The sequence below is a fragment of the Megascapheus bottae genome, chromosome 32 (assembly GCF_031878675.1).
Source record: "Megascapheus bottae isolate mThoBot1 chromosome 32, mThoBot2.hap1, whole genome shotgun sequence".
NCBI classification, from domain to species: Eukaryota; Metazoa; Chordata; class Mammalia; order Rodentia; family Geomyidae; genus Megascapheus; species Megascapheus bottae.
Window position 1 is genome coordinate 9,483,152 of NC_143540.1, and position 27,247 is coordinate 9,510,398.

Sequence of the window (27,247 nt, forward strand, 5' to 3'; positions counted from 1 at the left end):
TTTTTGTTTATCTTTCTCTCTGAACAATTTAAAAAAACAAACAAGGTGTGTGTCAAGCGGTAGAGCATCAGCCTTGAGTCAGTAACACAACAACAAGAACAAAGACAAATCCCCCCCCCCCAAACCTCAGGGACAAAGTGCGCAGGCCCAGAGTTCAAGGCCCAGGGCTGGCGCATGCGCACACGCACAAGTTGGCCGGGATCAAATGGCCTGGCAATCAACGACAGCAGGGTGACGCTTTCCTACGAATCATGATTCAAAGGAATCACGACCGAGCTGGCCGGAACGAGTCCCCGTCGAACGCTTCGAGGTGGAGCCCGACGGAGCGTGCACTCCACCTCCGACACGAGCCGCCTCGCTCCGCGGCGCATGCGCGTTCCCGTCTTTTTTTTTTCCCCCTCACGCATGCGCAGTTGGGAAGCGGCATGGCCCCTCCCCTCATCTCACTTCGGCCCCGCCCACTGGGGGGGGGGACCACGCACGCGCAGTGGAAAGCAACAGGGATCTGGGCGGGGCGGGGCAAACGCCTGCGGATTCCCCACCGTGTGGAGGCGACGACGCATGCGCGGATTGCGCAGCCTTAAGGGCGGCCGCGGCGGGCCGGGCGGGCCCAGTCGGCCTGTCAGCCGGCTTCCGGACGTTTCCGGGTGGCGATGGCGGCGGAGGAAGAGGAGGTGGATTCGGTGGACGCCGCGGAGGGGTGAGTGAGTGTCTGCCGGGGAAGCGGGGTGAGGGGGGGCGTCCCGGCGCGTGCGCATGCGCGGGGCCCGGCTCGGCTCGTGGACCCCCGGGGCGGCCGGGTCCCCCCCGAAAGCCTCCGGGGAGCTGGGCCGCCGCCATCCCCGGCTCCCCTGGACGGGGCCTGGGGCGGCGGGGGGGGGACAGCAGTGGGGGTCACTCCCTTGGGGGACAGCGGTGGGGGTCACTCCCTTGGGGGACAGCGGTGGGGGTCACTCCCTTGGGGGACAGCGAGGGGGTCACCTCCTTGGGGGACAGCGGTGGGGGTCACTCCCTTGGGGGACAGCGGTGGGGGTCACTCCCTTGGGACAGTGGTGGGGGTCACTTCCTTGGGGGACAGCGAGGTGGTCACTTCCTTGGGGGACAGCAGTGGGGGTCACTTACTTGGGGGACAGTGAGGTGGTCACTCCCTTGGGGGACAGCAGTGGGGGGTCACTTCCTTGGGGGACAGCAAGGGGGTCACTTCCTTGGGGGACAGTGAGGTGGTCACTCCCTTGGGGGACAGCAGTGGGGGTCACTCCCTTGGGGGACAGCGGTGGGGGTCACTCCCTTGGGGGACAGCGGTGGGGGTCACTCCCTTGGGGGACAGCGAGGGGGTCACCTCCTTGGGGGACAGCGGTGGGGGTCACTCCCTTGGGGGACAGCGGTGGGGGTCACTCCCTTGGGACAGTGGTGGGGGTCACTTCCTTGGGGGACAGCGAGGTGGTCACTTCCTTGGGGGACAGCAGTGGGGGTCACTTACTTGGGGGACAGTGAGGTGGTCACTCCCTTGGGGGACAGCAGTGGGGGGTCACTTCCTTGGGGGACAGCAAGGGGGTCACTTCCTTGGGGGACAGTGAGGTGGTCACTCCCTTGGGGGACAGCAGTGGGGGTCACTTCCTTGGGGGACAGTGGTGGGGGTCACTTCCTTGGGGGACAGCGAGGTGGTCACTTCCTTGGGGGACAGCGAGGGGGTCACTTCCTTGGGGGACAGCGAGGGGTCACTCCCTTGGGGGACAGCGAGGGGGTCACTTTCTTGGGGGACAGCGAGGTGGTCACTTCCTTGGGGGGCAGCAGTGGGGGTCACTTCCTGGGGGACAGCAGTGGTGGTCACATCCTTGGGGGACAGCGAGGGGGTCACTTCCTTGGGGAACAGCGAGGGGGTCACTCCCTTGGGGGACAGCAGTGGGGGTCACTTCCTTGGGGGACAGCGGCGGGGGTCACTTCCTTGGGGGACAGCGGTGGGGGTCACTCCCTTGGGGGACAGCGGTGGGGGTCACTTCCTTGGGGGACAGCGGTGGGGGTCACTTCCTTGGGGGACAGCGAGGGGGTCACTCCCTTGGGGGACAGCGAGGGGGTCACTCCCTTGGGGGACAGCAGTGGGGGTCACTTCCTTGGGGGACAGCGGTGGGGGTCACTTCCTTGGGGGACAGCGGTGGGGGTCACTTCCTTGGGGGACAGCGAGGGGGTCACTCCCTTGGGGGACAGTGAGGGGGTCACTTCCTTGGGGGACAGCGGTGGGGGTCACTCCCTTGGGGGACAGCGGTGGGGGTCACTTCCTTGGGGGACAGCGGTGGGGGTCACTTCCTTGGGGGACAGCGAGGTGGTCACCTCCTTGGGGGACAGCAGTGGGGGTCACTTCCTTGGGGGACAGCGGTGGGGGTCACTTCCTTGGGGGACAGCAGTGGGGGTCACTTCCTTGGGGGACAGCGGTGGGGGTCACTTCCTTGGGGGACAGCGGTGGGGGTCACTTCCTTGGGGGACAGCGAGGGGGTCACTTCCTTGGGGGACAGCGAGGGGGTCACTCCCTTGGGGGACAGCAGTGGGGGTCACTTCCTTGGGAGACAGCGGTGGGGTCACTTCCTTGGGGGACAGCGAGGGGTCACTTCCTTGGGGGACAGCGAGGGGGTCACTTTCTTGGGGGACAGCGAGGTGGTCACTTCCTTGGGGGGCAGCAGTGGGGGTCACTTCCTTGGGGGGCAGCAGTGAGGGGTCACTTCCTTGGGGGACAGCAGTGGTGGTCACATCCTTGGGGGACAGCGAGGTGGTCACCTCCTTGGGGGACAGCAGCGGGGCTGCTCTTCTTTGTGGATGGTGATGGCCTCTTCCTTGGGGTGGGGGTGGCACTTTCTTGGGGGGAACAGGTAGGAGGGGTTTTCCATGGGTGGGGGACAGTGGGAGAATTGCCTCCTTGGATGATGGAGGAGCTCTTTGTTGGAGACAGCAGGGGGGGTTCTTTGGGGGGGGGATACAGTGATTGGGGCTGTTTCTTGGGGTGGACATCTGAGGGGGGTTCTTCCTCAGGAAGGGGAGGAGCAGAGGTGCAGAAGGGAAGGGGCTGGCTGAGGACTGCACAGGAACGTTTTCCTCTGGGACATAGCAGAACCAGGCATGAATCTGTCTTGCCAGCATCCTAGCATCCTCAGGACGCTGAGATCTGTGGATCATCCAGTTTGCAGGCCACCCAGGCAGGAAAGTCTTTAAGGATGCTTCTTCTCTCCAATGAATGCACTGCACAGTGGAGGTAGAAAAGAAAAAAGAAAAACCTCCCAAAACAAGAAACACGAAGAGACAGCACCCAAGCCCTGTGTTCAAACCCCAGTTCTAGCCTTTAAAAAAAAGGGGGGAAAAAAAAAGTTAAAGCGATCACCTATCTTTCAGAAGTTGCTCCTCTTCTTTGCCTGTTTCTGTCCTGTCCTGCTGGTTCTCCCTGTTTGTACTTTGTGAGATCAGCTGATCTGGATTTACTGAGGAGGTGTAGGTGTGTGTGTTTCCTTTGAGGTTTGGGCAGAAGATTCCTACTTTTAGGAAAGTTTGTGGACAGTAGGGGTGTCTGATTGTAAAACTTTCTGACAGACTGGGGTTTGAATGATTCTTTTCTATCTGGAACTGATTTATGCATCTGGGAGTCGAAAAACAGCAAATTCAATTTAGCTTGAAGGTTATTGCTTCACTTAAGACTACTAATACATTTGAGACTAGTATATGTCTTTTCTTTCTTTCTTTCTTTCTTTCTTTCTTTCTTTCTTTCTTTCTTTCTTTCTTTCTTTCTTTCTTTCTTTCTTTTTGCCACTCCTGGGTCTTGAACTCAGGGCCTGGGCACTGCCTTTGGACACCTTTTGTTCAAGGCGCTATAGCCCTCTGCCACTTGAGCCACAGCACTTCTAAGGGCTTTTCCTGTGTATGTGGTACTGGGGAATCGAACCTCCTGGGGCTTTGGCATGCTAAGCAAGCACTCTACCACTAGGTCACACTCCTGGCCCTGCAAAGTACGTTTCTATATGTATTCCTTATAATTACTTTGACTCTTTTTATATTTAAGGAAAAAAAAAAATGAGGGCCAGGATTGTCGCCTAGTGGTGGAGTGCTTGCCTAGCATGCACGAAGACCCGGGTTCGATTCCCCAGTACCACATACATAGAAAAAAGCTGGAAGTGGTAGAGCTCTAGCCTTGAGAAAGTCCAAGGACAGCGCTCAGGCCCTGAGTTCAAGGCCCAGGACTGGCAAAAAAAAAAAAAAAAGAAAGAAAGAAAGAAAGAAAAGAAAAAAGAAAGTGGAAAAAGGAAAGGGCATGGAAATATCATCAAGGGTGATCTGTTTTAAAGTACACTGCACACATCTGAAATGTTCATCACGAAAAAACTCTTTTGCACTATTCGTGCTTGCTAATTGAAATACAATTTTAAAAAAATTAGGCATACAATTTAAATTTTATTAACTTAAAAGAAATGCAGCTGGGTGCTAAAGTACAAACTCATTCCTATAATCCTAATTACTGGGGAAGCTAAGAGCAGAGGATGAGGTTTGTAGCCATTCTGGGGAGAAAAGTCCAAGAGAGAACTCTTATCTTTAATTAATCAGCAAAAGCTAGAGGTGGAGGAATGGCTCATGTGGTAGAGCATTCCCCTTCAGCAAGAAGAAAATAAAAAAAATCTAAGGAACAGAGCCTAGGCCCTGAGTTCAAGCCATAGGAGTGGTATACAGACACACGCACACATTTTTGACACTAGTTCTGGTGAATGAGACATTTCAAGAGAAACATGATGTCAGTGATAAAATGGGGAGTGTTATGAAGACAAAGGTGTTTGGAAAGATGGCAGAGGAGGAAAAGGGGGAGACATCAGGAACTGGGTTTCTAATATGTGTGTGTGGGCCCACTGTTTGGGTATGTTGGTGAATTTCCTTGGGATACTGTCATGAGACACCCATCATGACGTCCTAGGGTCCCCCAATTGGTAGCTTGAGTTCCCAATAAGTTTGTCAGACATTGTTGGGCCCTGAGACACTTTTTAACAGGCAGATTCTTCAGTTCTGCCTGGGATTCCAGAGCACAACCCCAAAAGGAATTTATTTATGGGTGATGGCTGAACCCCATTGACAGTAGACCTTAGAAAATCAGTGCCCAGACAGAGGCCAGCAACCTGGCGTGCTCAAAACAGTGTCCATTCTCCATACTGCCATTACCTTGAGAAGTACACCCAGCAGGCAACCAGGAAAGGGTCAGCTCCTGCCAGGGGCTCCCCAAATGTGGCCCCACTGGGCCTAATCCCCACCTAATTGTGAGGTCTGACTGTCTCATTTGTTCTTGGAACTGCCTCCACCAAAGCAGGGGAGGGTTTAGGTGATACCATGGTTTGAAACCGGTTTAAGAGTCCCTGTGTCCTCGGCTTCACTGGTTGAAATTGAATCCCCACCGGAAGGTGGAACTTAACCTGACCTTATCTTCCCCCCAAAATTCAAGATGACATCCTTTATCGTTGTGTAGGAAAAGAGACAGACAGACATGACATGTCTATACTATGCACTCTTTAAACACCTTATCTCGTGTCATAAGCTGTCTTGTGCCACTCTGGGACTTTGCCAAGCCAGAAGGCTGCAGTGCCAGATGTGGTTTCTCCCCAGCTAGGACCAACATTCTCTTCTTTACATCTTAGTCTATCTTACTGGAAGTAGAAGACAGACTAATGTAGACAGGGAGATGACATCAACAAAGCAAAACACAATGGTAGCTACCCCATAGCTTTTTGGAGCGTATGCTTCTTGTTTTCTTTCTTTTCCTTGGTGGCTTTGAGGCTAGACATGGGATGGGTGGAAGGTGGCTGAGAATATTGAAGGATATGATACTGATCTAGATGCATATGTCCTACCCAAACAAAACAAAGATGCTTCCTACACTGCTTTGTTATTGTACAACTACTCAAAGATAAACAAAAAGAACGTGCTAGAAAACTATTTCTGCTTTCTCCATCCAACCCATTGCAGTGACAATCACATTAAGAAAGCTCAGTGTGACAAGAGTTAGGGGGTGGACTGGTTGCAGAATAGAGCAGCACTGGTCTTGATTTGCTGGTGTTGATTTGGTCTTGGCAAAACCATTATTCCCTGTGAAGTAGAGGCAATTTCCAGTGTGTCTGTGGGGAGGATCGAATCTTTCTCTACTCTACTCCACTGCTCCTGATTATCAAGATACCAGTGCTCGATTCCTCAGCAGAAACAGCTTCTCCTGCCAGGCCCTCTGTGTAGAACACAAAACAAAAGCATAACAAACAAAAAACACCCCAGTTCCCTCGGCTTCCTTCAGTTGGAACAGTTATATTCTTTTGGTTCCGCAGAATCACAGCTGTGGTATTATTGTTCAGCTTCCTTCCCACACCACATCCGTTAGCAAAGTCCCATAGATTTTTTTTTTTTTTTGGCCAGTCCTGGGACTTGAACTCAGGGCCTTGGATACTTTTTGCTCAAGGGTAGCACTCTACCACTTGAGCCATAGTGCCACGTCCAGCTTTTTCTGTAAATGTGATCCTGGGTAATCGAACTCAGGGCTTTGTGCGTGCCAGGTGAGCATTCTTACCAGTTCCCAGAGATTCTTCAGCTGACAATCTTTTCTCCCTGTTTTCCCTGAACACTGACCCCCCCATTCTATTTCACATTCAATAACATTGTTCCTTTGGTGAATTGTTTTCACACTGTATATGTGTGTGTGTGTGTGATCACACACAAGCCTGAGGGCAGAGCCCCCTGGAAGGCCGTGCAGCTCTCTTCTAGTTATGGAATCTTCCTTTTCACCTCTCTTCCTTGTCTCCTGAACTTCTTTGTTCCCTGTCCTTTCCCCATGGCTTGCTTCCCAGACATACTTGCTCTTCAATAAAAGTCCCTGGTATTGTTCTAAACTCTCCTCCCATTTTTTTTTTCTTTCCCTTTCTTTTTGTAATGTTTCCTTGACCCGTCCTCCTGTTTTACCTCCCAAGTTCTAGGATTCCAGGTGTGTCCTACCACACCCAGCTTTAAACTTCCTTTGTGGCATCTCATCAGTATTTACTAGTGTAGCTGTTTGTGTCTGTGTTTTGTCAGGTCTGTGAGGACATTGTTTTCCTTGGTTTTATTTATTTATTTTTATGGGTCACGGGGCTTGAACTCAGGGCCTGGGCACCGTACCTAAGCTATTTTACTCAACTCAAGTGCTCTACCACTTTGAGCCACAGAGGTTAAAGAGTTTCACAGAGTTTTCCTGCCCAGACTGGCTTCAAACAGCAATCCTCAAGATCTTAGCGCCTGAATAATTACACGAGGAAATAGGCATGATATCGCAGTGATATCTAATTCAAATGACTGATAGAACCTTACAGGGATTTTTAAAATAAATAATAGAGCTCTGATACTATTTCATTAAATACTTCCATTCTTGTAAATTATCCTAACAAACAATAAGATCAAAAACTTACAAGATAGTAATGCATTTTTCAGCTGTGCCACTTACATTTTTTTTTCTTTTTTTATGGTAAGAAAGCCAGAAAAGTTGAAATTTGCACAAGACAATAATTAGAGCTCTGAACTTAGATTGTACCAGGGAGGTTGAGAACGGGATTCTATTTCATGACCTTAGATGAACCTCCTTGTGCTTCCGTGTTCTGCCTGCACTCCAAAGTGCCAGTCATACACCAGCAAATTCAGATTTCGGTTCAGTGACGAAGGAAGAACGTGTGAACCAAAGATGGAGAGAGTTCCAGGAACCTACCGAACAAATAGTAAATTTTTTTTAAAGCCTACTGGATAATATTCTTTCAGATTCTAGATGTCCCTGAACAGTCTTTAAAGATTTGACCAGTAACACTTATAATAAGCTGTTCTGAAACCTTATATTGATTTAAAAAGAAAAAAAAAAAAGCCTTGATCCACCTCATGATTTCTGTAATTTCCCAATCCTGATTGTGAGTTACTTTTTTGGTTGTTGTTGTAAACCATGTGTAGCCCAGTTCTGGTGATTCATGCTTGTAATCACAGCTACTCATGAGACTGAGATCTGAGGATTGGTGTCTGAAGCTTACAGGATCAGAAAAAGCTTGTAAAGCTCTTACCTGGAAAAAAAAACAAAAACAAAAACTGGAGGTAGAGCTGTGGCTCCAGGTAAAGAGCCCTGGATTCAAGCCTGAGTACTGGCACACAGAAATCCGGCGTAGAGATGAGTTTCTAAAAAATAACTATTCAGGGGCCGGGAGTTTGGCCTAGTGGTTAAAGTGCTTGCCTCGCATGCACGAAGACCCGGGTTCGATTCCTCGGTACCACATACATAGCAAAAAGCCAGAAGTGGTGCTGAGGCTCAAGTGGTAGAGCTCTAGCCTTGAGAAAGTCCAAGGACAGTGCTCAAGCCCAGAACTGGCAAAAGAAAAAAAAAAAAAAGAATTTATTTCCCAATAAAGAATGTCTTTAATTTAGGCTGCAGTTTTGAAGTTGGCCATTTCACTGGTGGAGGAATTCTTTCCGAGAAGAATATATAGTCACATCTCTGTTCACTTGACTATTTGTAATGTACATCAAAAGGCCTCGGCTCTTAAAACGAAGAGAAATCTATGCTTACATTTGTTTAGAGTGAGTAATAATAAACATTTTTTCCCTCTTAACCATACCAGGATGGAGACTTAGCTTATTTTATTTTGGAATTTGCATACATTTGTGATAGGAGAGGGTTTCTTGTGATATTTCCATATATTAGCACAGTGAACTTTGAACAATTTCTCTTCCCTACACCTCACTCCTGTCCTTCCTTCCTTCCTGGAATGGAGGCTGTTTTAAACAAAACTGTAACATACTGAAATCATCTTTACTTATAACCTAATTAGAAAATGCTGTTTTAAGTCGCCAAGGGTGTGTGGAAATCGGCCAGACTTGGGTATATTTTCTTCCCAATCCTTTGAAACCTCTTTCACTGTTTCACAATATTTATAGATTGTGTAATTCAGGTTTAGTAATACTATAGATAGTCAGATGGCTCTGAGAACAAAACAGGAGTTACCAGAAAACTTACATGTCCATGTCATGGGTGACAAGAACCATGTTAGTGATAGTAAAACAAAATATGGACAGAAAGTTCAGGGAACATTGATGTCTAACAGGATACTTACATTAGACAGGTAAATATCCTCTGGAAATATGCCAAGCACATCTTCCTTGTTTTTCCTTAGAATTACTAACTTCTAGAACAGTCTCCTTAACCCTCTGGAGGGGCTGGGATCTCTGCCTTGTAAATGAGAACAGTCAGTGCCTGGTCAAAAACACTCAGGCATGCTTTGGCAAACAATGCCCCCTGGTAGTGTAGATATTTACTTTTAGAAAGTTACAGTCCCTGTGGCCAAGTGGCTTTTTCTTTGTCTTAACCATTGAGCCATTTTTGGTCTTTTGCAATCCGGGTATCAGTGATAGGTGATAATACTTAACTGATGCTTTGTTGCTTAAGTAAAAGAGAGTTTGATTGTCTAAAGCCCTACATCTAGTTTAGTGGCTTGCAGCTGAGCCATGTGGAAGTTTACTTTCAATCTTGTGACGGTACAAAGCTCTCCAGATATGTGGCTGGCTTCGGTCCTGTGTTCTTGGTTGGTGCCCCGTCTCCAAACAAGTCCTGTACGTGTCAGGCCCAAGGAATGCTGGTGCCTGGCAGAGAGGGAGGGTGGGGTGGAAGAAAGACCACGGAGGAAGGGAAGGGGGTCTCTTTAAGGGTTTGGTTAAGTTGGAGGTCAGAATGGCTGCATGGGTAAGTTTTAGGGGGTTGAGGCAATGGAGGTGCCAGGATAAGATGTGGGGGGGGTTCTTAAACCAAGGGGTAGACCAGTCAGACTGTGGCTTTTTCACTTTCTAGAAGTGTTCCTTTGAAGACAGTTATGTAACTGGCTCTTTGAAATGTCTTCCACTTTCTAGAAGTGTTTCCTTGCTTTTCATTTTCTAGAAGTGTTCCTTTGAGCCAGTTACATAAGGAATCCTTCTAGAAAGTAAAAAGTGGTTAAAGTGGGGGTGTATATTAATATAGAGAGCTTAAGATGGGTTTAGATAGGAATATATTAAATATATATTATGTGTGTGTATATATATATATGTATCTCAAATTCTAGAGTGTCTCTCGGACGGAAGTAAAAGTAGAAGACAATTAATATAAAAGTTTTCTATCTAGCCAAAGTAAACCTGGAGAAATACCTTGTTAGAACTTAGCGGGGATAGTGCTATCTTTGCAGATTTCATTAGGGATGAAATGAGGTATTTTTTTTTTTTTGCCAGTCCTGGGTCTTGAACTCAGGGCCTGAGCACTGTCCTTGAGTTTTCTCAAGGCTAGAGCTCTACCACTGGAGCCACAGCACCACTTCCGGCTTTTCCCATGTATGTGGTATCAAGGAATTGAACCCGGGTCTTCATGCATGCTAGGCAAGCACTCTACCACTAGGCCAAACTCCTGGCCCCTTTACTATGCTTATTAAAAGAAGTTTTTCAGTTTATGCTTTAGGGGAAAAAAAAAAAATCTGGTGTAAGAATGTGGCTTAGTGGTAGAATGCTTGCCTGGCATGCATGAAGCCCTGGATTTGATTCCTCATTACCACATAAATAGAAAAGGCTAGAAGTGGTGCTATGGCTCAAGTGGTAGAGTGCCAGCCTTGAGCAAAAGCAGCTCAGGGACAGTGCCCAGGCCCTGAGTTCTAGCCCCAAGTCTGGTACAAGGAAAAGAAAAATCTGTCCACTTTACTGAAAAGGCTGTTGTGAAAACATGCCTCTTGTGGCTGAAGAGCTCTAATTTTTAATGCAATCGCTAGATTTATAAATTGGTCAGTAGGATGCAAAATCCATAGCCAAACCTGTTCTGTGAAAGTTGGCTTTGTGGTGACATAGGCATATAATTTCTACATAATAGGCTTGTTAAGTAACTTCTTAAATTCAAGTACCCACGCACAGTTGGTAATTCAGAGGTTGGATTATTTCTTGTATGTAATGGGGATTTTTGTTTGTTCTAGTTTTTGTGCCAGTCTCAGGGCTTGAATCCAGGACCTGGGACGCTGTCTCTGAGCTTGTTTTTTTTTCCTTAAGGCTAGTGTTCTCTCAGTTGAGCCACAGCTCCAGTTGTGGGGTTTTTTTGGTAGTTAATTGGAGGTAAGAATCTCATAGAATCTCCTGCATAGACAGACTTCTAATGATGAACCTCAGATCTCAGTCTCCTGAATAACTAGGATTACAAGCATGAATTCCCAGCATCCAGCCTGGATGTATATTGTTTGGGGTTTTTTGTTGTTGTTGTTGTTTAAAATGCCCAGGCAAGGACTGCATTGGCTTCTTCAGTGTTCCAGCTTGCCTGTGGAGTCATTTGAAGCAATTCCACTTCAGCTTGTTTTTGTTTTTAATTTTTTTTGTACTGACCTCTGTCTACACAAAGAACTGTCTTAGGATTTGAGGGGGTGTTCACCTCTAAAAACCTCAGTATAAGTCATTTTCTACTATTATTCAGAGCAATTTTATAGTCGGACATGACCTTATGCCTGCTTGGGACAAAAGAGCCTCAGCTAAATGATAGTTGATGTACACAAAACCAAGCACCACAACAGAAAGAACACTCCCTGTGAGCACGGGTTTACACACAGGCATGTGTGTATCATAGCCACATGGTAAATGACCAAGATTTATTAGCTCTGTGTGTGTGTGTATGTGTTTTAAACCTTTGCTAATTTTGAGTCATGTCAGAATTATGGGATAGTAGTAAAAAAAAAAACAAAAAACAGTACTTAGTACTCATCCGTCTTTTTAGTTTTTATTTATTTATTTTTTCAGTCAGTCATGGGGCTTGAACTCAGGTCCCTGAGCTCTTTTGCTCAAGGCTAGCGCCACGGTGCCACCGCCAGCTTTCTGGTGGTTCACTGGAGATCAAAGTCTCACCAGCTCTCCTGCCCTGGGCTGGTTTTGAACAGCAGGTCTCAGATCTCAGCGTCCTGAGAGAGTAGGACAGCCAGGTGTGTTTTGTTTTTCAATATTCCTTGGCTAGATCTTGCCTCTATCCTTCCTGCCAACGCCTTTGGTTCAGGCCCAGAGTTCTCATGTGGAATCTGTAGTATTTGCTCATGTTTCCTTTTCTAATTCACAGGAAGTTCTCACTTTAAATAATACCACCCTGTGCCCAGGCTTTGCCAACTTTCAGATGGCTGTTAAGGTTTTTTTTTTATTAACTGCCAGGCCAGGAGTTGATGCTCTTTCCTTGGCTGGGTGCTAGGGAGGTGTACGTAATTCTAGTCACCTTACGTCTTTCCTGCCCGTTGCCTCTTTGTTTTCTATTTCTATGTTTGTTTTTTTTATTGTGGTTGGTTGTGGGGCTTGAACTCAGGGCCTGGGCGCTGTCCCTGAGCTTTTCTTTTTGCTCAGTGCTGGCACTCTACCACTTTGAGCCACAGCTCCACTTCTTGTTTTCTGGTGGTCCATTACAGATAAGGACTTTCCTGCCTTGGCTGGTTTTGAACCTTGATCCCCAAATTTCAGCCGCCTGCGTGGCTAAGATAACAGGTGTGAGCTACCAGTGACTGACTATTACTGTTTTGTTGTTGTTGTTTTCCAACAGATGTCATCATCATTGTTTTTCACCTGTGGTTTGCTGTGGTTTGATTCTCTCTCTAGTTATTTAGCTCATTCTAGGCCGGATCTTTGCATTTCCATTAGGGTGTTACTACTTTTTCTCATGGTATTTGCAGGTTTTCTGTTTTGTGTGTGTGTGTGTGTGTGTGTGTCTGTGTGTCTGTGTGTCTGTGTACCTGTGTACCTGTACTAGGGCTTGAACTCAAGGTCTAGGCCCCGTTTCTGAGCTTTTTCACTCAAGATTGGTACTCAGTTACTTGAACCATGGGTCCACATCTGGCCTTTTTTTTGCCAGTCTTGGGGCTTGAACTCAGGGCCTGGGCACTGTCCTTGGACACTTTTTGCTCAAGGCTAGCACTCTGGCACTTGAGCTTTTTCTGTGTATGTGGTTCTGGGGAATCGAACCCAGGGCTTCCTGCATGCGAGGCGAGCACATCACCGCTAGAGCAGGCTCCCGGCCCACATCTGGCTTTTCGGTGTTTAGAAGATGAAATCTCATAAATATTCCTGCCCAGCCTGGCTTTGAACTTTTTATCCTCGGATCTCAGCCTCTTGAGTAGCTAGGATGGCAGATGATGTGAGCCATTAACTCCTAGCTAAGATTTTTTTTTTTAAATCAGACTTTTTTTTTTTTGTCAGTTGTGGGACTTGAACTCTGGGCCTGGGCGATGTCCCTGAGCTCTTCAGCTCAAGGCTGCCACCCTACCTCTTCAGCCACAGTGGCACTTGTGGTTTTCTGGTGGTTTGTTGGAGATAAGAGTCTCACGAACTTTAGTACCCAGGCTGGCTTTGAACCTTGATCCTCAGATCTTAGCCTCCTGAGTAGCTAGGATGACAGGCGTGAGCCACCGTGCCCAGCTGAAGTCACATTTTAATGATAGTCCCCTCTCACTGTGGACCTGTCATTCCAATGAACTTTCAACCTTTTCCGCTTGGATCTGACAAGAGGCTGTCTTTGCACTGGATGGAACACCTCTGAGTTTTTATTACTAACTTATTCTTATTCTGCCTATCGTTAACCTCTCAATTATTTGAGATCTTAACTACCCATGAAGATTTAGATAGCGCTTTGCAAACAGGAGGTTTGAATCTACCACACTGCTTTGCGTGGCTTTGACCCTGCTTTTCCACACTCTAATGTTATAGCCAGACATGGAGCTCAGGGCAAAACTCACTGCTTTTGCATTTTGTCTTTTGACTCTAGGTCAGGATGGTTAACGGGTTGGCTCCCCAGCTGGTGTCCTACATCCACGTCACACCTTAAAGAAGCCGAAGAGAAAATGTTAAAATGTAAGGTTTCCTTCTTGTCCATTACCCTCACCTGTCTGCTAAAATGCCCTTACACTTGAGATAAGTTTGTGGTGTGTTAGCCAAAAAAAAATAAAAATCAACAAGAAACTTCTTTCTTCTTCTATGTCTGTCAGGATGAGGACATGGGCAGTGTTTTGATCTTGAGTCCCTGTGAGACTCTTCTAATAAAGCCTACTAGCTTTATTTTATAGGTTATACCTATGGATAATTAACCACATTATTAACCAACACCGCATGATGGAAAAAGATGGTAATGCATGAATTTAGGTGAAAAGAATGTGTGTACACCCCACTACACATTACAAGAAATGCTTATGTAAAGATGTCTACTTCCCAAACAAGCGTATGAGAAGAGTAACATTATTTCTATATTTGCAAATCGCTCTTATGTCTGATTTAATATAAGGCAGTAGAATCCTCACATCTGCTTCTACATCCAGTCTGTTGGGGACTCTTATGTGACCTGGAGAACGAGGGTGAGAAAAAAGAAATAGAGTTTTTAAAATTATTATTATTATTCAGTCATGGGGCTTGAACTCAGGGCCTGGTTGCTATTTCTGAGCTCTTTTTTGCTCACTTTGAGCCAAGTACCCCTTCCAGTTTTTGAATGGTTCATTGAAGATAAAGAGTCTCACAGAGACTTTTCTGCCCTGGGTTGGCTTTGAACCAGACTCCTCAGAGCTCAGTCTCCTGAGTAGCTGGGGTGACAGGTATAAGCTACCAGCACCCAGCTACTCTTCTAGAGACTGGTGGTTGTAGAAAGTACTCTGGACTGGAATCAGGTCTGATTTGCCCCCAGATATAACAGAATCCTGACCAACCCACTCTGCTCAACTTCCCATTTCTTAGCTTAAAATGAAGTAGGACGGGACCAGGAATTTGGCCTAGTGGTTAAAGTGCTTGCCTAGCATGCACAAAGACCCGGGTTCGATTCCTGGCTACTACATTCATAGAAAAAAGCTGAAAGTGGTGCTGTGGCTCAAGTAGTGTAGAGCTCTAGCCTTGAGAAAGTCCAAGGACAGTGCTCAGGCCCTGAGTAAAAACCCCAGGATGGACAAAAAAAAAAAAAGTAGGATGGTCCTTATATCTTCTCCAACGCCCCCATGCTAGGTTTTTGTTTGTTTTTCATGCTGCGTGTTCCCTGGCATGGAAGCCTTCATGTTTGTTTCTTACGAGCACTGCGATTTATCCAAACTTGAGTCACGACGTTGTTTTTAAACATTTTCCTAGTGGTCCTCTGGCCACAGTCTGTGGATGTGTGTGCAGATATTGGCTCTCATCTGCTTCTCCCACTTATCGGGAATTGAATGTTCTTGTTTGTGCATTTGGTGGCTTAAGAGGAGATGAAAAGCAAAAAGTGTGTTCCCACGTATTCCTTAGGAAGGGATTATTAGCCCTCTTCCAAGGACTTTTTAACATAGCAATGCATTTCAACTGCTGGCTTCCCCCCACCCGAGCTGCCACAGTCAAACCCTGAGGCTCTTTCTTAGATCCACACGCAGAAATACCTGATTCGCCCATGTCTACTCATGCAGATAAAAATATGTGCAGACGTTAAGGGCTAGATCTAAAGTATAACTTTCAGTGAAGAATTAAACACAAAAAAAAACTTTAGGATTAGTTTCACCCTTACTCAGACTGGGGGACTCTGGTTAAAGTCACATGCCACGGGACACAAGTGAATGGTTTCTTTGCTTTTGCTTTTTTTTTTTAAGGGGTGGCACTGATCAAAATGCAGTATACTCATCAACTGACACATTGAATGGAGACTCCTTTGTAAAACTACTTACATAAGAAAGGAAGACTTAATAAGAATAAATGAAAAAAGAGTTGGGTGCCACTGGCTCGCGCCTGTCATCCTAGCTACTCAGGAAGCTAAGATCTAAAGATCACAGTTCAAAGCCAGCCCAGGCTGAAAAGACCGTGAGACTCTTATCTCCAATGTGCTACCCCAAAACAGGACAGAAAGGGAGCTGTGGCCAGGAGCTGCTAGCTCACAGCTGTCATTGTAGTTACTCAGGAGGCTGAGATCTGAGGATCACAGTTCAAAGCCAGACCAGGCAGGAGAGTCTGTGAGATTCTTATCTCCAGTTAATCACTAGAAAAGGGCAAGGGGGGTTGTGGCTCAAGGGGTAGGACGGTAGCCTTAGAGCTGAAGAGCTCAGGGACAGCGCCCAGGCCTAGAGTTCAAACCCCATCTCACACACACACACACACACCCTAGAAAATTTAGATCTATAAAAATAATTGTTTGCATTTTGTTGGGCGCTGCTGAACTTGAACTCAGGTGCCGTGCTGAGGAAACTGGAGATGTTTTTTGTTCTGTTTACCGTGGATACTGTGAAAGCTTCCCTGAACTCGTCTTGCATCCAGCCTGACTTTTCGTCTTCAGTACCTCCTCTACAAAGTCAAGCTGCTTTTCTTCTGCTCCTGCCTGCAGTACTGGGTCGGTGAGGACTCGGTTCTAGGCATTGAGGAGAAAGATTGATGCACCCCAGATACCTGAGGCTTATGTAAGCATGGCCTCTTCAGACTGCTTGCTGTAGTAGACACACATTTTTTTACTGGGGCTGCCCTCCTAAGGGCTAACACACCCTAGATGCCATTTGGTTTCTAGAACGTCTATCATCGGTTGTTCTGCAAGGAATCCCCTTCTCAGAAGGAGCAACCCTGACTTAGAATTGCTCTTCTGTGTTTTTAGGTGTCCCCTGCACTTACAAAAAGGAATCTGTGCGTATATCAAGTGGAAATCGAATATGGACTCTGAAATTCTCCTACCATATTTCAAATAAGACTCCTCTCGTCCTCCTGCATGGTTTCGGAGGAGGTCTCGGACTCTGGGCACTGAATTTTGAAGATCTTTGCACCGACAGGCCTGTCTATGCTTTTGACCTCTTGGGCTTTGGGCGAAGCAGTAGACCCAGATTCGACAGCGATGCGGAAGAGGCTGAGAACCAGTTTGTGGAATCCATCGAAGAGTGGAGGCACGCCTTGGGACTGGACCGGATGATCTTGCTTGGACACAACCTGGGGGGATTCTTGGCAGCTGCGTATGCACTGAAACACCCATCAAGGTACGTGAGGGGGGCCAGGCCATCGCTGGCCCCCAGGGACTCGTCTGTGGGTTCCCTGTCCAGTCATCACTGGCATCTGAGCCTGGTGAGATCTCGGTTCTCTTAATCTACTGCCCAATAAACCACAGAGCCCCCCCCCCACCACACACACACAGCCTGTGATTATTTAGAATGGCTTAGCATGTAATATGTATAATTTGGAGCCACAAAATCATTGTGGGGTTACCATATATTTTATTATTATTATTATTATTATTACTGTTAATATTCTTCGACCTGTGGATCCAGCAGGCTTTTCCTGACCTTTTCTATGTTATAGGAAGCTGTGCTGGGAAGCAACTGGTTAAAAGTGAGAAGTTCCAAACACAACAACTATTTCTGTCATGTAAAACCAATCTCATAACCTCCGAACTTTAGTTTCTTTAATAGTGTGTCTTCTGTGGTTTTCAACTATCTGCTCCCCTAACCTTTCTCGGTATAGAACAGGTTTGGTTGTGTGTGTGTGTGTGTATGTGCACGTGAGTGCACCAGTCCTAGGGCTTGAACTCAGTGCCTGGTCACTGTTCCTGAGCTTCTGCTCTACCACTTGAGCCACAGCTCCACTCCTAATTTTTTTTTTTGAGTAGTTTATTGGAGATAAGAGTCTCATGGACTTTAGTGCCCAGGCGGCCTTTGAATGGAGATCCTCAGATCTCAGCCTGCTGAGGAGCTAGGATGATAGGCGTGAGTCTCCAAAACAATCTTGAATTGACTGTTGGCTTTTGAATGTGTCTGGAGTTAGTCCCTTTCCTCATCTTACTTGTTCAGTGCTGTTTCCTATTAGCCCCTTCTGAGAAGAAGTCACATTTGTGTGCTAAGAAAATAAGAGGAAGACCCACCTGGGTTTTGATCATGTTTTAGAAAGCCAAGAAAGAACAGCAGCATTTTCCACTGTCCGCATGTTTTCCACTGGACTCATTTAAATAAATCCTAGGCTTGCCATAGACTTTGAAATTTCCTCCTCTTGGGATGTGGCCTGGTGATCAATTTCAGACCATCTCTGTGCTGAGCCCCAGGCACGGATTTTACACAGAACCTGCTGTTGTGATGCAAGACGTTGATTCGTTTGTTTTTCTCGTCTGTCACAACCCCACCTCTATAGAAGCACCATTTAAACTTCAGCTTCCGTGTCTGCTTCTTATGGAGAGCTCTTATTTGGTACATGCTAGACAGTAATCATCTTCTCAGCCAACAGAACTGTTCTTTTCAAAAGAAAAACCCTGTGTTTTCTTCCCTTCGTTGGTGTTTTAGGATCTTTTTTTTTTTCTCCTTGTATTGTATCCTAGTCTTAGTAACAAACACCTAGCTATATTTGTGGGGAGAGGAGGAGAAGGAAGAGGGTGACATCTCACCCTGGGGTGTTTGTGGGCATTAGACTTCCCTGTGTTTTCCACAAGGCATATATTATGTATGTCGTCATGTTATCTCCAGAGATGGGAACATGGGACTCAGGCAGCTGAATATAACACCCCTATGTCCTCATGAGGTCCTAAACCTGCATAGCAACCTGTTGATCAAATCAGTGGGGGGAATTTCCACTTGCATCAGCTCCTGAAAATGTAAGGAAATGGGGGTTCAGAGATCCAGAATGTTCAGGCTCTATGAAGAATTACAGCAACAGCTCTCAAACCAGAGCCAGCACGTGGATAGCGTTGCCCTGCCTTCATTATAGAAAAAGGATGTTTTGGGTGCATCTGACGCTAAAAAAATCAAACTCACCTTCTGTGTCAGAACCAAGAACCACTCAGTAATAAATGGATGTGAACATGCTTATCCTTATTAGAATGTCTGAATTCCTTTGGTGATTGCCAAGTAATTGCACTCTACAGACTACGTTAGGTAGTCGAGCCCGTGTTGTTTTTATTTTTCCTTTATTTTTCAAACCTATAGTCCTGACTATATAAAAGTTATTTCTTTTTTACTTTTCTGGGGTTTGAATTTGGGGCCTCTGTGCTTTCTTGGCAGGCCCTCTATTATTGAGCCATATTCCTCTAGTAATATTTACTTTGGTTATTTTTTCAGATAGGGTCTTAAGTCCCCTCTCCCCCCCCCCCCCCCGCCCACCAAGACCCTAGGCCTCTGATTTATGCTTCCCCATCGTAGCTGATAAGACAGGCATGAAATCACCATGTCCAGATTTCTTTTCACTGAGATGGAGATGTCACCAACTTTTTTTAACCTAAGCTGGCCTTCAACACGTCAGGTCAATTGTGTCTAGATTATGTTTAGCAACTTTGTTTTGGGGGTCCATTGTGCCTTGATTCTTTAAAAAGATCTCTGAAGAGACAGTTTGGACTTCCATTCTGTAAAACCTACTGCATACAAGTAAAATAAGTCAGCAGTAAGAGCTCCGCTGCCCTCGCTTTCAGCCATGTGCCTAGCCTCTCCCTCTGATTTTCCTTCTCCTACAAAGTCTGTGTGTTACAGATACTGGTTCTAAAGTAAGATGAGAAGAGAACCTCTTTCTCTTAGCAGTGTTTGGCAAGGCTCATCTCCACGTTCCGGAGACAGAAATAGGAGAGTCTGCAGTTTGAGGCCAGCCTGAGGCACACAGCAAGTTCCAGGTCAGCTGAGCTGAGTCTCCCTGAGTCAAAATGGAAGTAACTGCCAGAAAGGACAAAAACAGTGACCAAATGAGATCCCTTCTGTACTGTCAGAGCAGGTTATAGTGATTCCTCACCAACAAAAAGTTTTCAGCTCCTTCTGCCTGGAATGATTCCCCTTTGGCTTCGACCTGGCTTGAGCCTTATCCCCTGCTCTTCTGTAGAGGACTCAGCTAGTTGGCACTGTTGTTCCCCCCCGCACCCCACCCTGGGGCTCCCCTCCTCTGAAGAACGCCTTTTTGTTCACTTGAGTTCATTGTTGTTTTCCTCGTTCCTTTCCTTGTTCTAGAACAAAGTTCCGTGGATATCCTGGTAGGTTTGGTGGGTGGCTGGATTTGTGGATTTCACAGATGTCGCCAGTCCACCTCGTAGACAAAGGCAAGTGTGTGTGCGTGCGTGTGTGTGGCTTGGGTGCCAGGCATGGGTGGTTCACAGCCATCATCCTAGCTACTCAAGAAGGCTGAGATCTGAGGATCACGGTTCAAAGCCAGCCCAGGCAAGCAAAGTCCATGAGGCTCTCATCTCCACTTAGCTACTGCAAAGCTGCAAATGGCGCTGTGGCTCAGAATGGTAGAGCGCTTTAACCTTGCGCATGAAACCTCAGGGACACTGCGCAGGTTCCGAGTTCAAACCACGACTGGCACAGAAATAAATAAATAAAAAGGCGTGGCTTGCTTATTATCTTCCACTCTCATGACTCAGCTGGAGGAAGAAGGGGCCTGTCTATAATTCAAAATTCATAGGCTGTCGTCTTGGTCGTGTTCTTCTGGTTTCTTGTTTTCTTCTTTTTTCTTGTAGCTTACATCAGGACCATTTCTGACAGACTGACTCACACATGCTTGCATACTAGACTCATGCCACTTCACAAGCCCATTAGTAGCCTCTGGAATATTATTATCTGAGGAATATTAGGTTTGGATAATGATCGTAGGATACAAGCACATTAACCCCAGGCAATCCCTCATAGCAAGTAAAACGCCAGTTCTTTGCAAAAAAAAAGGCAAATATATAGGCTGGGTGCCTGGCATAAACTCCCAGCTGTCTTCCACTGGCCTCCCTTCTGTGCAATCTCAAGGTAGCATAGACAAAAGGAAGCTTGACCTCTACCTTTATGTTGCTTAAGATAGTTTCTTTTTCTTTTTTTCTTTTTTTTTCTTTTGCCAGCCCTGGACCTTGAAGTACTCTTCCACTTGAGCCACAGCACCACTTCTGGCTTTTCCTGTGTATGTGGTACCGAGGAATCGAACCTAGGGCTTCATGCCTGCTAGGCAAGCACTCTACCACTAGGCTATACTTCCAGCCCCAAGATAGATATTTTCTTTTTTTTGCTGGCACTGGGGTTTGAACTCAGCACACAAGCACTCTCATTTGACTTTTTGCTCAAGTCTAGTGCTCTACCCCTTGAGCCCACAGCTCTACTTCCGGCTTTTTGGTGGGTCATTGGAGGTAAGAGTCTCACAGACTTTCCTTCCCAGGCTGGATTCGAACCGCCGTCGTTAGATTTCAACCTCCTGAGTAGCAAAGCTTATGGGTGTCATCCACTAGTTCAGTTTGAGTTGGGTTTCTGTTGTTGTTGTTGTTGTTTTAATCTTTTGGTTTCGGTTATGACTGAGGAAAGGGACTTTCGAATCATTGTCAAGTTTCCTTCCTGAGAGAATTTACCAGGCCCTGGGTGACTGTTTGTGGTGACAGTTGAACATTGTGTTGTGTCTTGATGACCTTTGTGCTTTGTTTGGAAACTTTTATGCTTCATAACAGCCTAACACGGACACGTGAATATAATCTTATACTTCTGGGTTTTTTCTTCATCAGGAACAAGTTGCATAAGACAAAGAAAGCTGCTATTGATACGAAGCAGTTATAGATGAGATATCCCGTTTTCTTTTGCAGCATGCCTTTAGATGATTGGAGTGTCTGTGTATGTGTGTGGATTGGTCCTGGGGCTTGAACTCTGGACCTGGGCACTATTCCTAAGCTTTCGTGCTTGAGGCTCGGACTCTGCCACTTGAGCCACAGCTCCACTTCTGGCTGTTTTGATGGTTCATTAAAGATCAGAGTCTCACAGACTTTCCTGCTTGGGTTGGCTTCGAACCTTGATCCTCAGATCTCAGCCTCCTTCCTGAGTAGCTAGGATGACAGACGGGAGCCACCAGCACCGGGTCAAATTTAGATTTTTTTTTTTTTTTTGCTAGTCATGGGGCTTGAATTCAGGGCCTGAGCACTGTCCTTGGGCTTTCCCAGGGCTAGAGCTCTACCACTTGAGCCACAGCACCACTTCTGGCTTTTTCTATATATGTGGTACCGAGAAATCAAACCCAGGTCTTCGTACATGCTAGGCAAGCACTTTAACCACTAGGCCACACTTCTGGCCCACAAATGAAGCCCTATCTGTGCTGTACACTGGTCCCATTGTATTGAATTTCAAGATAATAATAAAACTGATAATACTAGAACATGCTCTACCTTGTCTATGTGCATAGATTATTATCAATATTTAATGATGATTCTAAGGCTCATCTAAATCAACTCTTATTATAGTATTCGGGGAGGGAGGAGCAATTTACCAAAGGACTCTAAATCTGTTCTCTGCCCCCTCCAGGGTTAGTCACCTCATTTTAGTGGAGCCCTGGGGTTTTCCTGAGAGACCGGACCTTGCTGATCAGGACAGACCGATTCCTGTGTGGATCCGGGCGCTGGGAGCCGCCCTGACGCCCTTCAACCCTCTGGCTGGCCTCAGGATCGCAGGGCCCTTCGGTGAGTGTGGACCAGAGCCCTGCTAAGCTGGCAGGACCATCCAGGCGGAGGTGGCTTGGCAGCTGGAATGTTCTTGTCCTTTGTGATCTCATCACACCTAGGGGTCCCTCACCCTGGCCAGCGTCACCATGAGAGAGGGTCATGGCACAGCTCAGGGCAGAGGGCGGAGGGGGGACTCTTCCGTGCTCCTCGCAGACCTGAGACTCCAGAGAGGCAAGAGCCCTAGGGCTGAGTCGGTGGCGCCCCGTCCACTGTTCAGGAGGCCTGGGAGAAGCCAGGTGCTTCAGGATTCCCCCCACCTTTCTCCTCATCCATCTCACGAAACATCCTCCAGCCCAGGAGCAAAAGAAAGGAAAGCAGGGACATGGCTCTCTCCTCTCTAGAATGTTCTAGAATGTTCCAGAACGTCCGCGAATGTCCTCCCTCCTTCCTGTGTCTGCCCAGCCCTCCTTTTCCATCCGCAGAGACATCAGATTTCACTGACAAACCCCTCCAAAGCCACGCCCTCCATCTTGGTGGCTGCGGGCACTTAATCTCTTGTCCCAGATCCTCCCAGGGTCTCTGAAGATCAGCAGAGACATAAGGCCCTGCTGGGCAGAGCTGGGGACGCCTTTTGTCCTAGCACTTGAGAGACAGGAGGCTTGGGAGCGTGCAGGGCTCTGTCGACCGGAACGATTTCAAGAGCATCGTCAGGCTCACGTCCTAGCTACTCAGGAAGCTAAGATCTGAGGATTGCGGTTCAAAGCCAGCCTGGCCACAAGTCTGGGAGACCCTCATCTCCAATGAAGCATCAGAAAACTGGAGGTGGCACTGTGGCCCAAGCAGTAGAGTGCTAGCCTTGAGCTGAAAAGCTCAGGGACAGAGCCCAGGCTGAGTTCAAGCCCCACCACCGACAAAAGAAAGAAAAGGAAGGAAGGAAGGAGTATATATAATAATAATATATATTATATATTATATATAATAATATATTGTATATTATATATAATGTATGTATATAATATATACATATATGTATATAATATATATTATATAATATATGTATATAATAATATATGTTATTATATATAATATATGTATATAATAATAATATATTATTATATATATAATATATATGGGCCAGAAGTTTGGCCTAGTGGTAGAATGCTTGCCAAGTATGCATGAAGCCCTGGGTTCAATTCCTCAGTACCCACATACACAGAAAATGCCAGAAGCTCTGTGGCTCAAGTTCTAGCCTTAAGAAAGCCCACGGACAGTGCTCAGGCCCTGAGTTCAAGCCCTGGAACTGCCTCCCCTCCACCCCCCCCCAAAAAAAAAGAATGTATTTTGCTTAGAAAACTAGTGCTTCTGAATTCCTGAAGCACATGTGTAAATCGGTACACTGCACTGTTTAATTCTTGTTTTAGTGGTCATTTGGGGAACAGGAGCCTGTACCCCCGGGGGTGTTGGGTTTTTCCATCCACACATAGGCGTACTTATTTAATCCTGTGTGAACAAGCTCTCAATCCTTTCTGCATCCTTGAGGGTCAGCTGTCGTGTAACACGTGCTCTCCTTTCCCATGAAATAGGGTTAAGTCTGGTGCAGCGTTTACGGCCCGATTTCAAGCGGAAGTACTCTTCGATGTTTGATGATGACACTGTGACAGAATACATCTACCACTGTAACGTGCAGACTCCCAGGTAGGGGATGGTCTCTCCCAGTTCTGAGACTTGAACCCAGGGCCCGGGGCAGTGTCCCTGAGCCCTCCAGCTCAAGGCTGGCTCTCTACCACTGAACCACACAGCCCCACTTCCAGTCTCCTGGGTGGCCCATGGGAGATCAGAGTCTCGTGGACTTTCCTGCCTGGGCCGGCTTTGAACCTCAGTCTCCTGAGTAGCTCGCATGACAGGCGTGACCTGCAAATGTGGGTGCTTTGGTTTTTAGAGGCCCTGGGGTTCGAACTCGGGGTCTCCCTGTTGGTTTTTTTTTGCTTCAGTTGTCTTCCTGAAGGGGTGTGCTGTGTGCCTCTGCCCCTTGGCCTTAAAAGTTCCTGAGTGGCTGAGGTTGCAGGGGTGAGGCGCGGTGGGTGGGTGGGTGCTCCCCGTCAGGTCACGCGCTGCACCCTCTCCTCCCCAGCGGCGAGAGTGCCTTCAAGAACATGACAATTCCCTACGGGTGGGCCAAGAGGCCCATGCTGCAGCGCATCGGCAAGATGGACCCCGACATTCCCGTGTCTGTCATCTTCGGAGCCCGCTCCTGCATCGACGGCAACTCAGGCACCAGCATTCAGTCCCTGCGCCCCCACTCGCACGTGAAGACCATTGTGAGTTCAGACCGGGTGGGGGCGCTGGGTCTCGAACTCAGAGCCTGGCTCGGTCCCTGCGCGTTTTCACTTAAAGCTAGCAAGCACTCTGCCACGTGAGCCACCACCTCCTCTTTCGGCTTTTTGGGTGGTTCACTGCAGAGAAGAGTCTCCTAGACTTTCCTGCCCAGGCTGGCTTTGAACCACGATCCCCAGATGCTCTGGGATGACATTCAGTGTAAGGTTTCTTTTTCTACTTATTCGTACATCCTTTTGATGGAAATCCATACTGGATGCTGCAGACCACGTTTGTTCTTGGTATGGTAGCTTTGACTCTCACGCGCCTTTTCCCAGTACCTCATGTAGCACGTCTGCTCTTCCTTACCCAGGCCATTCTTGGAGCAGGGCATTACGTCTACGCAGATCAACCCGAAGAGTTCAACCAGAAAGTGACGGAGATCTGCAACACGGTGGACTGAGCACGCAGCCGCCGGCGCAGCGGCAGCCTCGGTGAAAGCAGGTGGTGGGCGGCCCACCAAAGCCACAGTCACACTGGAGAGCGAGGAAGGCCCCCAAGCCCTGCGTCCCCCCTCCACCTGTCCTTTGCACACCTTTTCCTCCTGGAGTCGCTTGCACACCTAAACCATGAGTGCCTTGTGGAAGAACGGCTTCCTTTGTCTCCTCCTCAACCTGGAATGCACAAGTCTTCGCCTTTAGTAGCTTTAAATAAAAGGTGGTTTGTCCTTTCTCCTGTCCCGACACGTGGCCCAGCTGACTTCCCTCACTTTTACCTAACTTTGGTAGTCGGGTGCTGTTTACATTACCAGTTGAAAAGAAGCCACTTGCGGCTCTACTCTGAGACATTTTGTAAACGATGCCCTTTATTTTCTCTACATGGCTTCGGTCGTGTCCCATAACAGATTCGGTTAACTAACTCCTGGCCCCGGGCACTTGATGTTGAACCCCATCTGTGTTTCCCGTATATTATCTTGGCTTTGAAATCACCACGCCTGTCATCCTAACTCCTCAAGAGACTGAGATCTGAGGATCGTGGTTCAAGGGCAGCCTGGATGGGGAAGACCACTCAGGGACACAGCTCAGACCCTGAGTTCAAGCCCCGAGGCTGACACTTTTAAAAACCCCTGCCAAGCTGTTTCCCTATGTCTCTGACTGCATAGATAGCACATGGGGACATTTGTGTGACTTAACTCGGTGCTTCTAAGACAGTGCCACGAATACTTCCGTGACCCAAATCCTAGGAAATCTTCACTAAAAAAAAAAATCTGCCCCCTTTCCCTTTGAATTTAATCCTATTCTTTTCTAGGGACAACGATGCAGAAAACAAGATTTCTTCCTACAGGCGGCTATGAACCACTTTTGGCTTTTCCGTAAGCAAAGTCATCTTGTATTTTTTATGAACATCTAACTCTCTTGTACGTGGATACTAAACCAGACTTTTATTCTTACCACTAAACTATAAAGAAAAAAAAAAATGGTGCTACTCTGAGCCAGGGCACCAAAAATGAGTTATTGCTGTGGTTTCTTTTGTGCTGATCAAATTATTTATTAGACGCGTTATGATTTATCCATTCAATGTCATCAGATTGTCTTACAAAGATGAGAGAAATGGCCACGCACTGGTAGTTCACATCTCTCAGCTACTCAAAAGGCTGAGGTCTGAGGATCACAGTTCAAAGCCAGCCCAAGCAAGAAAGCCCATGAGACTCTTATCTCTAATTAACTAGTAAAAATAATAATCATCCCACATAGAGCTTATCTTCAGCTGGTCAAGCACTAGCCTAGAGTGAAAAAGCTAAGAGATGGCACCAGGCCTGAATCGTGTACCAGCACACACACACACGCAAGGAAGTGGGGCTGTGGCTCAAGTGGTAGAGTGGCTTGAGCAGAGTAGTAGCCTTGAGCAAAAGAAGCCCAGAGACAGTGCTCATGGCTTTGAGTTCAAGCCCTAGGACCGGCCAAAAAAAAAAGAACCCCAAAAAGCTATGAAATAGGCAAAAGAATTTCCAACATCCATCACAATGGCTCTTATTCAGGAAGCTGACATCCAAGGATTGCAATTTCAAGCCAGCATGGACGGAAAAGCGCTTGTGATTCTTCCATTAACTAGCCCCTCACCAAAAAATAAAATACGTGGAGGTGCGGTTCAAGGGCACCAGCTTTGAGTGAAAAAAAAAAAAAAAAAAAGCTAAAGAATGGTGCCCAGGGGCCGGGAGTTTGGCCTAGTGGTTAAAGTGCTTGCCTAGCATGCATGAAGACCCGGGTTCGATTCCTCGGTACCACATACATAGAAAAAAAGCCGGAAGTGGTGCTGAGGCTCAAGTGGTAGAGCTCTAGCCTTGAGAAAGTCCAAGGACAGTGCCCAGGTCCTGAGTTCAAGCTCCAGTCCTGGCATCCCAAGTAAATAAAACCGGAAATGCTAAATAGGAGAAAAAGGTGCTTTCAGTAAAAAAAAAAAAAAACACACAGAATTATGTTAATTAATAAAAGGATTCCTTTTAGTAGCACTGGTAGCACAGGTGACAATTAGCTATGTCCCTAGTGTGTCCTTGACGCCCAACCAGTGTTTTCTGAAATTAAAGGC

The 27,247-nt window shown here is 47.1% G+C and overlaps 1 protein-coding gene across 2 annotated transcripts; it reads left to right on the top strand.

Annotated features, from left to right (window-relative positions):
- The first annotated feature begins 537 nt into the window (after positions 1–537).
- Abhd5 (abhydrolase domain containing 5, lysophosphatidic acid acyltransferase) lies at positions 538–26,171 on the top strand. 2 transcript variants are annotated; one of them, XM_090323121.1, is made up of 7 exons: positions 573–700; positions 13,790–13,875; positions 16,598–16,970; positions 22,212–22,366; positions 23,932–24,043; positions 24,480–24,666; positions 25,035–26,171. In XM_090323121.1, exons 1-7 carry the CDS (start codon positions 654–656, stop codon positions 25,122–25,124), a joined length of 1,050 nt encoding a protein of 349 aa, XP_090179247.1. In that variant the 5' UTR covers positions 573–653; the 3' UTR covers positions 25,125–26,171. The 2 variants fall into 2 exon arrangements, with proteins under 2 accessions (XP_090179246.1, XP_090179247.1); XM_090323120.1 differs by lacking the exon at positions 13,790–13,875 and having other exon boundaries at positions 538–700.
- The last annotated feature ends 1,076 nt before the right edge of the window (positions 26,172–27,247 follow it).

What these genes read in the sequence shown, in the direction of transcription:
- Abhd5 (XM_090323120.1), top strand. Translation starts at nt 562, where the DNA reads ATGCGCGGATTGCGCAGCCTTAAGGGCGGCCGCGGCGGGCCGGGCGGG. An exon ending in TCGGTGGACGCCGCGGAGGG is followed by an intron (nt 701 to 16,597) that starts GTGAGTGAGTGT and finishes CTGTGTTTTTAG; the next exon opens with GTGTCCCCTGCACTTACAAA. An exon ending in GCACTGAAACACCCATCAAG is followed by an intron (nt 16,971 to 22,211) that starts GTACGTGAGGGG and finishes TGCCCCCTCCAG; the next exon opens with GGTTAGTCACCTCATTTTAG.